Raw genomic sequence first — 16,046 nt, forward strand, 5'->3', positions numbered from 1 at the left:
CAAGAACGTTTCATATTTTAAATCAATGAGTTCTAAAATAACCAATGATTCTCTTCAACTTATTAAAAGCATGAAATTAAAGATCATAATCAAACTTACTATTTGGCCAACTTTACTTAGCATGCTAGATTTCTTTCTGTGCCAATGTCTGCTAAGTACACCAACTCTGTGCAAGTATGGTGTTTTTTCCTTTCAAAAAAAAAAAATATGGTTGTTTAAGAAGATTAAATAAATATTAGGTGAAACTCTTCCCAAGATCAGAGAGAAGAATCATCCGTTTTCTCAAGGTACAAAGAAGAATTCAGTTCAAACTTTGTGATATTTAATTTAAATATTTCACATATAACATGATATCTTTTTCGATAGAGTTACAACTATAAGCATAACAAACTTTTTGAGAGAAAAAGTTAGGCTTAGGTTAACAGACATACCTTCTGTTGTTTCACTTCCAAATTGGATCAAGAGCAAATGATGGCACGGCATCCAGCAAATGTAGTTGGCGAGACAAACATAACCTGTGTGATCTTCAAGAATTTTATTGAAGATTCTAAACATTGAAATCCATAAATTAATACCAAAATTTATGCTCATGACATTAAGCGCTCCCTTTTCTTTGTCCAATTCTGTCTTAAACAAAGCTGGCTTCCGAACACAAGAAACATATTACGAGGACTAAATATGCCACGTAATAATGGCATACTTCAATCCACCAGATGGATTATCAATATCCGCTAGCGGCAATAAAAATCTTGTTCCAATGCTGCCCACAAGAGACATCTAATTCGATTGAACTTATAAAATTTGATTGACACCAAGAACCAAAATCAGATCAAGTCTCCAAAAATAAAATAATGCCAAGATATACTTGTATTTACCGTAAATGGCTGTGCAGCAAACTAACTCAGATCAGTTTTCCAGTTCCAATTACAGATTCCTCATATCGGCCTGTACTGTTAAGAAAAAAAAACTATTTTAAAGGTTGCTTAAACTACAGAGATCATGTACAGCCATATATTATTTCAGAGCATTATATGGAAGGAATAGACTCATACCTTAGTAAAAAGTAGGCAGCGAACAACAGAGAAAACCTTAATATTAAGTTAATAAAAAATAATACTTCACAATTTCTAAATGGAACAGTTGATCCGGACATAAGAATAGAACTATTGCGAAAACTCATTTCTCAGTCAATGCTTGGTACAATCTTTCGAAGCAACCTAAATGATGGTGCTGAACTTGAAATATATTCATCAGAAATCTGAGAGAATTCACTTTCCAGTATACTGTATGCGTCTGCAAAAGCCTGTCAAACCCAAAGTGTAAGAGAATAATCAAATAAAATCAACCAAAAATAGTGTAATCGTTTTTAGCATTTTGGTCACTTTTTCAAACAATTTGAGCCAATCCATATTCCTTAATTTTTTAATCCGCGGCCAAACCATCATAAATGTTGGAATTCTATCCTCAGTTGATTCTTTAAGTCTTATAGTTGATGTTTTAATTACTATCTTAATATATATGAATCCTTTTTAAACTCAGAAATACCATAAGAATATTTTAATACCACTATTAATTATGAAATTACATCTTATATTTCACTATAATAACCTCTGATTATTATAATGCCAGCAGCTAAATTTTGTCGTTAGTGAAGTGGTTCTGACATAAAAGAGTTCATTTTGGGTTGACTTGAACTTCAGTGTCATGTTCCATAGTTTTTATATAAAGTTCCGTTTCAATTATTTGGGGAAGAAGAAACGAACAGCCGGAAGATCAAACAAAGAACCAAAGAATAGGAGACGAACTGAGAAGGAGAGGAAATGAATAGAAAGGAGAAGAAATGAGGAGTCGGACAATAAAGGTTGGAGAGGAATTGAACAGTCGGGAACTCAGAGATCACTTGCGTCCTATAAAACAATGGATGGGAGGAAGACGAGGCAAGTCCAAAAGAAGAAGAAAGTAGGAGAAAGGAAGAGAAAGGATGAGAAGGGGAAAGGAAGGGTGTGATTCACCTAAGTTGGAAGCTCAAGCGTAGCAGAGGAGACGGCGTCGGAGTCGAGCAAAGAAAGACGAGCCATATGTTGAAGCGGGAGGGGAAATCGTCGAGCAGAAAGGAGGCGGCATCTCTACTGCGCAGCGGAGGAAGAGGCGAAAAGTTGAGATCGTACTTTCTTGTGAGAGGGAGTCCAAGGATTAGGGCTTAACTGAAGACGGTAATATTTATTTAAATTGACTTACTACTAAAAATTAATAATAATAATAATAATAATAATAGAATATATATATATATATATATAATAGAAATTAAGCGGGATTACAAGAGGTAAATTTAATACTTAAATATAGAAAAGATAATAGTTTATTAAAATAATAAATTAATTAAAATTTATACCATGTTAGGTTTCCAATTTTAAGAGTCGACCTTGAGGCAAATTAATCGTCATTGAGGTGAGTACTTATTATCTAATATTATTATAACATTTTGTTTCTTCTAGACCAAATATGTTTATTGATATTATCATTAGTTTTATTAAAATTACTGCAAACTCGGAATTTTGAATTCTAGTTATTTTTTGTTCAAATTGTAGGAATGATATGTGCATAAATATATTGACTGCTATGCAAATGAGAAATAAATATTTAATATTAAGAAGTGATATTTTTTTGTATGTTTGTATGTACATGATTGACTATGATAGAATCACCCTTTGATGGTACAAGTGGAATAACACTAAGGTACCAACACGTAAATGAAAAAAATATTAATATTGAAGTAACTTAAGTTGGTACATTATTGATATAGTAAGATTGTAGAGATATAGAATAATATTAGTGCGTTATTGATATAGTAAGATTCATTGATAGCATCTCAAATGTTTATATTGATTTATTAAAAGATTAACTGACATACATATTGTTTTTTCTTTTCCTTTGTATTATTATAGTTTAAGGATGTATTAATATAGTTTAGTGATACAAGTATTCAGTGGCTTGTTTAGCTCATTCTTAAGTAATTAAAAGTTTTAACTTTACAAGTTGATTAAGTAATTAAAAGATGAGCGATACAAAAAAGAACACTCATAGAAGATGCAGATATTCAGTAACGATATAATTTTAAATATATTAGTAATTAAAAGATGAGCGATACAAGAAGAACACTCATAGAAGACGCAGATATTCAGTAACGATATAATTTTAAATATATTGTTTTAAGTTAATTTGATTGGCGGCTCTTTTATTTGTTAAATTTTAGATAAATATAAAAAATTTAGTTCCCACAATCCGACCGTCTGTTCATATCTCGGTTATTTCCAAGCCTCAGGTCGGGTCGTGACAATTCAGACTAGAAGTTTAAGAGTTGATATTATCCTTAAACGATCAACGTTGAAGCTTCCCAGGGAAACTACTTTAGCATAAGGGTCGTTGTTTTCATTGTTGACCAAAAACACTTCTTCCGTGTGTATCTAATTCTTTAAGTTTGAATGCACAACATTTATTTTTTAACAAATTTAATGAAAAGAATATCCATAACCAATTATCAACCCGCTTCAACAACAAATATCAGAGACAAACTGAAGGATTCAGCCAATAGATAGAGAAGCTTGGCTTTGCAACAATTGACAACTTAAAATTTAGTCAATAGTTCATGGAAGTTTGTGTTTATGAACCCTTCCACATATTTAGAGTTACGTGGGCTCTATAGCAAACATTATTTGTACAAAGAAAGGGGCATGCATAAAATGGTTTGATTCAAGAAACAAAACAAATTGAACATTTTTGGTCAGTGACCTTCAAGAAGTTCAAGCAAATCATAGGCAAGATAATAGCTCTTCAACAAAATCTATAAACTAGGTCTCCAAAAAAAAGTTCAAGGTCAACAAATTTATGACTTCATTTTGAGAAGGCTAATTGTCATGAAGATATTTAATTATTCCTGCTATAGTTCTGAAGCAAGTGAGCAGACAAAACGAATGGAAAACTTATATTCCTTGTTGGTTTTATTGTAAAAATTTAATTCCTCACCTTGATGCATTGATGTATCCTAAAGCAATTCCGCCCAACATTATTAGTTGGAAAGAGGGGGTCGTCAATATGTATTGGATCGATGCTACATGAAACACATTAATATGAGAAGAATATGTTAAAGATTTAACAAAACAAAATTTCTGACAAATGATTTCAAACCTGAGGCCTCTTTCTCTTTTCATATAAAGTCCACTTCCTTGGATTGAAATCCCCATTTGGCGTGGATCAAAAACATTCCTGAACAGAAAAGGACTTTCAGATGAAGAGAGTTTAATGAAAAGAAAGAAATGACCCATTGTCAAAACATGCCAAACACTGTATTTGAAATACAAATATAAAGAAAAATCTACTAGCACTCACCCAAAAAAGTAAAGGAACTCCATCAAAAGACTTCCCAGGTTCTGCAATCATTTAATACAAAGTGAATTATTCAGAATATGTTCTCAGCAGTGAAGCTAATAGAGAGTTATGGCATTGACCTTAGGTTTTCTAGGTATGGCAGACTTAAATGAAAGGATCCAAACAGGGATCACGGTAAAGGACACTTAAGTAGCTTAACCTACGTTCTCATTTGGCACATTTATTCAAAACTCAGACTAGAAAGATATGTTACCTGGTACATATTGTTTAATCTTTATGGATTCATGATTTTATGTCAAGGAGCAGATGATTAAATGAATTCTCAATAAAAATAAAAGAATTGCTCACTTTAAACAACAGAAAGTATCCAGGATGCCACATTTAGACTGAAGATTGATCTTCCAACATACATAAAACTTGCCAGTGTAAATAATGTAATGCTAGCCTCTCAACTGAGAAATAGGTCATGCATCTGATTTCAAACCAAACCAACTTACTTCACCGTGATTCAGGACACCAATGATATGGAAAATAGAGAACTATAGACATTAGGATTTAGGATACTATAAGCCATTTGAAAAATCAGCTCATAATACAATGCAACGCAAAATATGGTTTATCACATACAAAAAACTAGCCATCTAAATGAAACAAAAAAGAGATACGGGTCCAATCTAATGTGAATATCCAAATCCACATTTCAAACAATAAATTGCTTCAAATCTACAAGGTAATGTTCAAAACATGAATATAAAGCGGCCCAATGAAAGGCAACTCACAAAATCCTTCAAAGCTGCATTTCAGAAATTACACAGCTGCAAGGTTCAATGGCAGGGTACTCTAAATCTATGAACCTGACAATGGTGTCGCGCGCACTGTGAGCTTTACTAGATTGACTACAAATTACATTCCAATTGATAAATAAAGTACATATAGGAAAAATGAGCAAATTGTTTCAAGAAAGTAAACAACAGAAATAGAACATTTACTTGATTCATGTAATAACCACAATGGTGCTCATGTTGAAGGAACCGTGTAATCAGTAAAACCTGCAAAAATAGCAAAAATAATTTAGTGCGGTTAAATGCACCCCAACAATCAAAATTATTTTTGCGATAATGGAACGGCTAAATTACTAGTTGCACAACACTTCACACCGTAGATCACTCAGAATTTTCAAAAACAAAATTTAACAATGATACAAATGCATCAAATTTCTTTGATATCACAAAGAAACAATTAACTTAAAGGAAATAGCGATACAAGGTAAGAACAGTAGTGTATTAAAGCCAGTGCATAGATCAACTACTTAATATATAAAATTGAACAATTGGGTTATCAGAGCAAGACGTTAACGCATATTTGGTTAAGATGAAAATTTAACTCCACTAAAAAATAAAGGTGCAAAGGTAGAATGAAATGATTCACATCATGTGCAGCCTCTAAAGGTGTTCATCTCTCCACTTAGATCATTCAATATTGATCCTACGATACGATCCGGAATAAAAAACAGCGAATATATTGCACTAGAGAGGCAGAGAGACTAAGATGAGGGCTTCTTTTATCAAAACTAGGGGTGCAAACGAGTCAAGTCGAGCTCGAACCATGCCAAGCTTGAGCTCGACTCATTTGGCAAACTGTGAGCTCAAGCTAAAATGGCGAGCTCGAGCTCGGCTCGTACTAGTAACAGTTAGCTCACAAGCTCGAACTGAAAACTCAATTTTCAAGGGAGCTCGCCAGAGAAGGTGTTGGCGGCTGAAGGAGGAGCCGTCTATGGGAGCACATCAGAAAGTGGATCGAAAATACTAGTGGTAAACTAATCGCACCGGCTCGCGACCCAACGAGCCGCTTCGGGACGAGCTCGAGCTCGTGGATTGATGTGCCTCTAGTGTGTGATGTTTCTCTGCGTGTTTTATGTCAATTTAAATCCCTGGTACAGTGTCAAAAACTTGACCCGTCCCGAAATTACGTAGTAATTTAGTTTAAAAAAATATGGCTAATAAATAATGTGCAAAATTGAAATATTATAAAATATAGCAAATAGTTCACACACTATGGGTTCTACGCAAGTGCACATATCGCTTCAAGTAATATAAAATTTTTTGATTAAGCTTCAAATATCGATCCTACAAGGAAAAGAGGAATGAGATCCTTAGTTAAATTTTAGTCTACTACTATTAGTCCTTAGTTTGGAATGTTGATTAAAATAATGTTTTATCTAGCAACTACTCCTAAATGTGAATGTTAAATGTAAGGATAATAACTATTCCTAAATGTAAATATTAATTCTAAAGATAATCCTTTTTGGATGAATTGGTTTGGAGCATTTTGAGACCTTAAAAACTGTTATTCTTATGTAGTAAATTGGATAACGTAAATGAATGAGATACATTAAATATTTTATGTGCCAAATAGGAGCAAATTTAATCAGGAGTAATTTTAATTATATACCCTCAGACAAGTGTTATTGAAAATCGTTGGTTAATCTTAGATTTAGTCTCTAAATCTGTGGTTAGACTAGGAGGATACTGACTCTCACTCCAGAGCGCCCACTTCCTTTCCCCTAAAGACTAACTCTCGTTTTAGTTCTTAAACACTAAAACAAAATTAGGGATTTTAGTATGTCACCCTAGAATCTCCAACTCTTCGTCCAGTAATATATAAATTTCCATATTTACTTACATTCAAATACTATGAACTTCACCATCCATGGAATTTGAATGTGATTCTCATATTTACTTACATTCAAACACTATGAATTTCACCATCCATGGAATTTGAATGTGATTCTACTTTGTTGAGAATTACACCGACCTCTCGGGTCTTAATGCAATTACAACGAATTTTAACACTACAACGGACCCTTATTGTAATGTAAAGGAAGTGCAAGTAGAAACCATAAATTTATAATCAAAACTTTTTCTAGCATACATCCCAATATTTTAAACATGAATACTACTCATTACAAGAGAAAAGTAAAATAAAAACAATGCATAATTTTTTCATGTCACTATTTCCTAATAGAACAAAAGAGTAAGAAAGATACATCACAAAGCACGAAGAAAGCATAACGGAAAACTTCTTTTCATCAAAGCAAATCTACTAGATAAGTGTTTACAAAATCATAAGATAATGAAGAACATAATACTTAGTTTTTTTCCCTTGAAAGAAAGATAAAAATCTATCCCACAAAGTCTCCCGCTGATCCATGCAATGTTAAAACATCTCCTTACAGATTCTCTCAAAATCTCCACTCCAATCTCTCAAAAAAGGTAGAAATCTATATTTCTACTTCTATTCTAAGATCTATAAACATTCTCCACTATTTTAAGATCTATAAACATTCTCCACGTTTTTCTACTCACAACACCACCTTTCTGACATAAAATCGCTCTATTATAGTGTAGGGATGAATTTCCCAAAAGATGTCTCAAGCAACCTTACAAAAAACGTCCAAATACATTGAATCTCGGTCATAATCGCCCAAAATCGTGTCCAAGCTGTCTCGGTCGTCGTCGGCGCCGTTTTGGGCGCTGCCGGCGCCATATTTTCGTCGATCTGAATTTGAGCGCCGGTTTGGACGCCTTCGGCGCCGGTCTGTAGCAACTTCACCGTTTTCAGCTACGTTTCGCCCCGTTTCAGTTATGTTTCGTTCCTAACAGATAGACTTATAAAATAAACATGAAAATAACATCATGAAAATAACCTTTCTTTGAAGTGTAATTTTATTCAAAAATATATGAGATGTGTGAAGTAGATTAAGCATAGAAAAACATATCGAAATGTGTCAGGACATAATTTTCTTTTTTGCTCGTTTTTGCTCCAAATTGCACTGTTTTTGCTTCTTTTTCTCCAAAACTCCATTTCCTATACCTAAAACCAAAAATATACAAAATGTCTTCCTTTAAAGTGTAATATCATTAAAAATTATTAAAATTGAACATAAAATAGATATGAAAAAGTAGGTAATTTTTAGGCGTATCATGGATCGATAACAAGCCAAACTCGAACCATCTCGGCTCATTTGCACCCCTAATCTAAACAAATGAAATCAAAGAAGCTACAGCGTTGATCTACTATTCAAGAGGTAAATCATCTCTCCACAAACCCTAGAAGCAGCAAGGAACACCATCAAAAAGAAAAACAACTACATCCAAGCAAAACATAAAGACAAACCCTAGTTGTTAGCCCTCTGAAATACTCTCCAAGGTCCCTTTCAAACTTCCCCCCAAAATCCCCCTTTTCCCTTCCTCCTATATGTGATTAGGGCTTAGTGGACCCTACCAAGGTGTTGAATCGCTCTCTAAATTTTCTAGAGAACCTCTAGCCTTGGTCGTCAGCCCTCCTAAACACTCTCCAAGGTCGCTTTCTCTAGCCTTGGCCGTCAGCCCTCCTAAACACTCTCCAAGGTCGCTTTCAAACTTTCCCCTTAAAATCTCCTTTGATTTCCTTCCTTCTATATGTGATTAGCAGCTTACTGAGTCGTGCTGGAATTGTTGTCTTTTTTCGAGAACCCACCCCTTTAGGCTTGGTCGGCTATCTTGGCCAGATCACCGATGGGTCTGACTTGGTATGGCCGGTTCAGACATGTTCTTCCAAGACCGATTCTTCTACAAGAACATGAGTCGTGGTTGTTCCTTCGTGGGAGGGAGGCAAAGAAGGCACAAACATATCATCCTCACCTGCATCTTTCTCTTTGTATTGTTACTGATGTCCCACTTTCATACACAACGGATCTGTGTCAATATCCAGAAAATTTCCCTTGCATCCAAGGTCCCCAACAAAGCCTTCTGTTGGCCCGTTTTGAAGCTTATAGTCAACGTGCCCAATGCGCATCCATTGGCTGGTTCTGTAACCCAAATAATAAGCTTTTCAACACACACATCTCATGCTCCACAGCTTTGATCGCGCTCTATTACAGTCATTGTGTTTGTCATGGCATGTGATTGCACCACATAGCCAATTGCTACAATTTGTTTTATGTGGTCAACTATTTGCTCACTCTGAATCAAGCTCCAGCCCCTACTCAGCCATACATTCTGCATTGCTTGCACACCCTCGCCCTTGATAAAATCAATCCTACCACCTCCACTATTGGCACAACCTCCCTCAACATGGCATCTGCTCAACTCCTTGCACAATCATGTCCAGATTGCAAATTGCACGCCATTCTCATATTTTTTTCATGTTGTAACCTTCCTAATTTTTCCCTCATTCTTAAACTCATGTACTCTAGACATGCAGAATATACCGCCTCACACAATCCATTTATAGAATATTATCATGAGAAGATAATCATAAATTACAATTTGCATATCATAACCACTTAGAAGATTGAGAGGTCAAAATGTACAGTTCATATCATGATTGTTGTCAATTATATCATTATGATTAAGAATATTCTTACACCCAGTGTCTAGATCTAGACACACCATATCATGACAATTGTGCACTCAAATCAACCATATCATGTTCTACATCAATCAAATCATGATAGCCATACCCACTATTGCCTCTAAAAAGACACCCGCCCAGAATCAGAAACTTTTAATCGAACTTTTCCTAAAATCGAGTATACAATCAACCTAGGCCTCATGAAGTACTATTTAATGTCAAATTAAATTGATGCCTTGAGGAAATAAAATCCCAAGCTCTTTAAGTTAACTACTCCGATATCTACTCAATACAGCCATCTCCTCCTTGCAAGTGTAAGCATGAATGTAATGTAGTCAATCTTAAGCAAAAATGTGTGCCTAACAATGGTTTTTAACAAAAACTTGCATGTGTAATTTTACGAGACTCTGCTGTTTAGTCTGAAGGGCCTTCAACAAGTATTGATGGATTTAATAAAATATTGAACAAAAAAGGCATTTCTCAAGTATCACATTTTCTCTTTCATTCACCCATACCTCCTCTCTCCTTCCAATGTGTCTCTTCTCCAGTACAGTAATACAAATACTACCAGAAACACAGACAGCTAGGACCCAATGTTAGAGTTCTCACTTCCAAAACAGTAAAGTGGCAAGTTCATAATTGTCCAATAGAAGAGATTCTGACTTGAAATGTAATCCAAAAGCTGCTGGTTACTAGAGCTTCTAATCCATTGTTTCGGTGGTAAAATGTTAATCTGCTTCAATGGTTGTAGGTTTCAATGGTAAAAAAATACTAGCATAGAAATCACTTGTTACAATGCCGGTAATATATTTAGATTTGAACATTACAATTAACATATGATCTTAGAAATTATTACTGTTAATAGTTGCTAGCATACCGAGAACTTGTTTTATCAAGCAATTAAATGCATTGGATAACCTTTTATCCTCGCATTGTTAATCATCAACATGACATGTTCTCCTCATGTCTCTTCACAGAAGTTCAATAATCAAACAAATGCAAAGATAAATACGGAATAAAAATGGATGCTAATATGGACGTGATGATAAAGAAAAAAATAAAAAATAAAATTTATTTTTTTTGGCTGTGTTTAGGTGGTAGCAGGAAGCAATGAGTAAAGCAAGAAGCTGACTTGGGCTGTTCAATAGTTAGCAAGCAACTCCCGAAAACTGCGCAACAAATGTAGAATAAGGATATGGAGAGAAAGTAACATAATCATGCACGCCAAGTCTAACAAAATATGAGAATTCCAAATCTAGCTCAATACACTTATTTATTTCTCTTATTTTGTTTATCATTGACCACTATGAAGGGCTGGCATGACGAGAAGACAACAGTTGCTGAGGCTTAGAACATGCTTCAGCAGTTCCAGTGCATCAACTTGAAGGTTCAGGGTTGCTAGCTTACTTTTTGAGACGACCAAGCACGTGTTTAATTTTAGAATGTGCATTTGAAGGAGTGGAGGGTGGAGGAGCATAGATGGCCATGATCAGTAACCTGCTATGTTTGGAAAACAAATATGTAATTGGTTTTTTCTTTTTTTGGAGAAGAGGGCTGCCAACATTTATTTTTGAAGTTGGATACAGTTTCCCTCCTCATATCCCTGCTGAGGACTATACAGACATAATAAGCTGAATAACATAATACTGACATTTTCACTTTTCCATTAACTTGTACTTTATGTATTCACCAGTTATCAAATTTTTTCCTAAAAAACAGATGACCATAAGCTGCTCAGGGAGGACTAAAATGTATTAGAATTAGATTTCCTCCAGTCCAAGGATGCTATAGAAAAGCTACGGAATTGACATACCATAACATTTTTTTTTTGTTTGATAGATTGAATCCAAATATATAATTCATAGCACAAATCAAAAGATGTAATCCAGACAAACTCCTATGAGGCAAAAGCAAGAAAATTCAAATCAAAGGGTAATAGATAACAAGTTGATATTGGTACAATCCAAATCATGCAAACTAAATAGCAAGCCTACAATTTAAATTCTGTAAGGTTGTAAACATTAATTTTTTTTCCTGAAATAGATATCTCAAATCATCATTTTCACTGGCACATCCCCTGACTTCTTTTTACGGAAAACATACCCAATTAGATTTTGAAATCTGCTACCATCAAAGGAAAAAACTTCAAAGGAACTAAAAAAATGGAAATGCCATTTCTATTGATTTTTTTTAATAAGAAAACCTAATTAATTAGTTGGCAACTAAAAAGGATATGAGAAAATTTAGAAACCATTGAATACTGGCGGAGTAGTATGACTCCCTTTATGTTGCAGGAAATTTGGGAAAAAATGCAGCAGAAGGAATCATTTTGTAGTAGACGCCTTCCAAAAGACATGATTAAAAAACATTCGCATAAAATTTGGCAAATAGTACATTCTGGATTCATAATAAAATCCACAGTACCAAAAACTAAGTAAAGCTTCACGTCCAAGTTGGGAGTGAATATGAACAGAATCCAAATAAATTTAAAGTAAAAATTAATTGGATGAAATCCGACCTCATTAAAGTCCAACAAACATAGTCCAGCTGACAAAACGTTGGAGGTCACTGACAATTATTTAATATTGCTTAAGCACCGTTATACCATTAAATTTAAATTCAATAAATTGAATTATTTATGGTAAAAAAAAACTCAGTATCATGCCTGCTTTTGAAAAAATCATTGCATGTGGTAACAAATTCTAGAGAAAGAAAAAGGAGGCAACATTCAGACAAAACAAGCTTTATGACGCTAATCCAGAAAATAAACTGGAGTTTAGCTTAACCCCGCAATACCTTTGAATATCAGACAATCAACGTCTTTTGCACTAGAAAAGTATAATATAGAAAGTTTTCCGATGAAACCAAAATTGAAGTTTCTCCTAGGACTAAATGATGCAATATTTAATCAATATTAATGCTTAGATGATATAAGGACTAGACCAATACCCTACCAAAGAGTCATTCATACAAAATGAAGCATGAGTACCAATTAAGCAGAGTGGCAGAAAAAGAAATTAAAAAGTAAATTGGAGCATTTTCAAAATTTATTAAATTAAAAAACAAGAAGGGGCATGACTGACCAAGCAATATGAGCTTAACCCGCCTGAGTAAGAGTGATCCAAGCTACGATCTGCCAAGAACTTTTTAAGCACTAAAGCTAAAGGCACAGAAGCAGGAAATTGTTGAGTAAGCTTTCTAACCTGCACAAGTACAAGAGATATAATGAACTTTACAAAGGTTTGACAATCTTATACCAAACATTATTCTTTATACTTAATCAAAATAGAATTATATTTCATTAATCCCAATTACTTGGTAATCTGTAGTGTTAGAGGAGAAATTTCTTTCTAATTTATAATATTCAATAGAAAACCCCTCAATTACAAATAGATGGGTCAATGCAGTAAGCCAAGGTACTAACAAATGTACTCTAAAATAACATTTTTGATGCAAAAACTCCCCATAAAATCAGAGCTCCAACATGTTCCATAGCATGGAAAGTTAAAGTAAACCCAAAGCCTTGCTAACAACAAGATGTCCATTATTAATGCATAGTAGCGTCCATTTAACTGTAAATTATTGATATACCCGAGTATGCATCAAAGAACTTCCCATTGATCTTTTTGGAAGTCTACATTTGTTGACTCAAACCACTACAACAAAGAAGAAATATAGTTTGGTAGAAATACAATTTACCTACCAACTTCCAATAAGCAGAAAAGTTCTAAAAAATTTCCTCCTTATTGGCAACAATTTGAGTGTCAATTGGCGTTAAAACAAGTTTGTAACCAAGAAGACCGATCTTCTCAAGGTCGTTTGCAATAAAAAAGATAGGCTTTCTCAAAGTCATTTGTAAATAAGAAGACAAGTGTTCTTGAGGTGATCAATCACACTCTTTAAGATAGGGAAATACCTTTATGGTAAAAAAAAAAAACTATTCCCAAAAATTAATTGAGATGATCCCGCTAAATTGTTAGAAAAAAAATTATAGGTTTAGTTTAACTTACATAAAGCCATTTCTAATTATTCTTTATAAGTAGAATGTTATGAGCATAAATTTTTAGGATAATGAATTGTGGCCGACCTAAGTGTGCTAACGAAGATGAAATGCTCAATTGTGCAACTACAAAGGTCAACCTTGACAAAAACTTCGTACAACACATCAAACCAAGCCAAAGACTACTCATGATACATTAATGAGAAGTAGATGTTAACCCAGGATAATTGATGGGATATAACAAATAAAATAGCAAAAAGTCACAACTAAGTCATTGTAGACTAGACAAGGAAGATTCATATGGAGAATCAGATGTAAGCTATGTTGAGCAAATTAGGGTTCTTACATTTAGCAACCCCTTTCTGTTAAGACTTAAAAGGGCATAAGGTTTTATAAATGATCCTATTATTTGCAATGAATGAGCAAAATTGAAGCTGCACAAACTAAAAAGCATCATCAATAAATATTTTTTATCATACTAGAAAATTGATCTTTTTTTTTCTAATACAAAGAGTGAAAGACAAAAAAACCTTCAAAATTGCATTTAAGTAAATAAAGTCGAATGTAATGAAACTGATCATCATGCAGAGTAAAAAAAACTTAAATATTACGAAGTAAACACATGACTCAAACATTAAAAATCATAATAAGAAGAAATATTAGCGTAGGGGGGACCATTAATTACTTGCATGCATGAAAAAGCACTAGGATTTAAAATACAGAATTTACTGGAAACTATTATAGAAGCCTGAGACGGTTGCATGGGAGAAAATTCTAGCGTTAAACAAGACAACCGTAATCCACCTAAGAAAGAATAACAAAAACCCTTAAGAGGTGGTCAATCTTAGAGGGACTAAAGGCATGTCAAGCAATAGAATGATGGCTAAAGTTGGACTATCAATGCTACAAAAGATGATTAGCATAATCACAATGAGAGTGATACAATCCGGTGCAAAAGTTGGCAAACAACAAGAGAGAATTAGGTGGGAAGAAATCTAAATTAGAGTTAATCAATTAATACCAAAGCAAATAAGAAAGATACAAGGGTGATCTATAATTCTAGAGGTAGATCGTCTCTCCACAAACCTAGTTGCCGCTAAGAATAAGATGACAAAAAAAACCTGTAGGATACAAAACATGAAGAAAAGCCTAGCTAATTAGCTCTCCTAAATGCCCCTTTAATCTTTCCCCCTAAATATACCCTTACTTCCCCTCCTCGTATACGTGATTAGCGGTTGATTGCGCCCAACTTGGGGGTTAAAATCACCCCTATTTTTGACAAGAGGGTTCCGTCCATTTCAGCTGGGCTGGCAGGTCAAGTTGGGTCGGTCCAAGTCGGCCCTCCTAAACCGTCTTAACAGCGGGCATATCAATACTCCCCTCTGTTGACCTCGATTTTAGTGAGGTCTAGTTTTCCTCTTAGGGTTTAGAATCTAGTCTTAGGGATCTTCCTTCGACTATCTTAGAACCTTAGAAATGGGACCCGCCTCGTTTTAGAAATCCAACCCACTTCTGTCCCTTTCTGGAGTTTCGCGTGTGTGGTATCGAATTCCCTATAGGATCTTTAAGCCTTAGGGTGACCTTTAGCACAATTCGCACTCCCGCGCGCACAAACTTCGCAATTCGGAGAGTCGACGCGTCCGATCGTCACAATTCACATCGCTTGCACTATTATTTGTCGAAGACTCGAGTAAAAAAATCGAGGCGATCGACCATGGGTCGAAGTTTTGTGAAGTTTAAATTTTGACGTGTTTCTAGCCCGATTGTCGACGACGTCGTCCGAGCGATCCCGGATGACAAAACAGACTGCACCAGCGCGTCCGGAATGTCGATTTTGCCTAGAGAGGACACTCATTTTGTTACGACACCGCGCGTGAATAAATCGCATGTGATTCAATATATATATATATATATATATATTAATTTATATAAACTGAATCTTCCTTTTACATTCCTAAGGCCCTAAATCCCTAAATCCCTAAATCGAACGCACGCAAGACCCCTACTCATTCGCGCTTCTTCCTCTCGGTCGCTTGGTCCACCCCGTCCACCCCCTTCCTCTAGTTCGCGGTTCATCCCGATCGCAGCCCTAGCCGAGCGGTCCTCCCTCTTTGTCACGAAGCTTCGGCCGAAAGACCCCTACTCATTCGCGCTTCTTCCTCTCCGTCGCTTGGTCCACCCCGTCCACCCCGTTCCTCTAGTTCGCGGTTCATCCCGATCGCAGCCCTAGCCGAGCGGTCCTCCCTCTTATTCACCACGCTTCGGC

The 16,046-nt window shown here is 35.0% G+C and overlaps 1 protein-coding gene across 5 annotated transcripts in view; it reads right to left on the minus strand.

Moving 5' to 3' along the window:
• The window catches only part of LOC110019761, a 51,310-nt gene that overhangs the window by 1,930 nt on the left and 33,334 nt on the right, over positions 1-16,046 (minus strand). Inside the window, exons 10-17 of one of the 5 annotated variants that reach the window (XM_020717571.1) lie at positions 12,864-12,983; positions 5,376-5,435; positions 4,387-4,427; positions 4,186-4,263; positions 4,024-4,108; positions 1,053-1,303; positions 876-945; positions 432-515 (exon numbers count right to left, since the gene is read on the minus strand). In XM_020717571.1, coding sequence (XP_020573230.1) covers positions 1,184-1,303; positions 4,024-4,108; positions 4,186-4,263; positions 4,387-4,427; positions 5,376-5,435; positions 12,864-12,983 — 504 coding nt within the window. In that variant the 3' untranslated portion in view covers positions 432-515; positions 876-945; positions 1,053-1,183. Of the gene's footprint in view, positions 1-430; positions 761-875; positions 951-1,052; positions 1,304-4,023; positions 4,109-4,185; positions 4,264-4,386; positions 4,428-5,165; positions 5,241-5,371; positions 5,436-12,863; positions 12,984-16,046 lie in introns of those variants that run through there. The other 4 variants (XM_020717570.1, XM_020717572.1, XM_020717573.1 and 1 more) reach the window with 4 other exon arrangements.

This window comes from Phalaenopsis equestris, unplaced genomic scaffold (genome assembly GCF_001263595.1).
Source record: "Phalaenopsis equestris unplaced genomic scaffold, ASM126359v1 Scaffold000077, whole genome shotgun sequence".
NCBI lineage: Eukaryota > Viridiplantae > Streptophyta > Magnoliopsida > Asparagales > Orchidaceae > Phalaenopsis > Phalaenopsis equestris.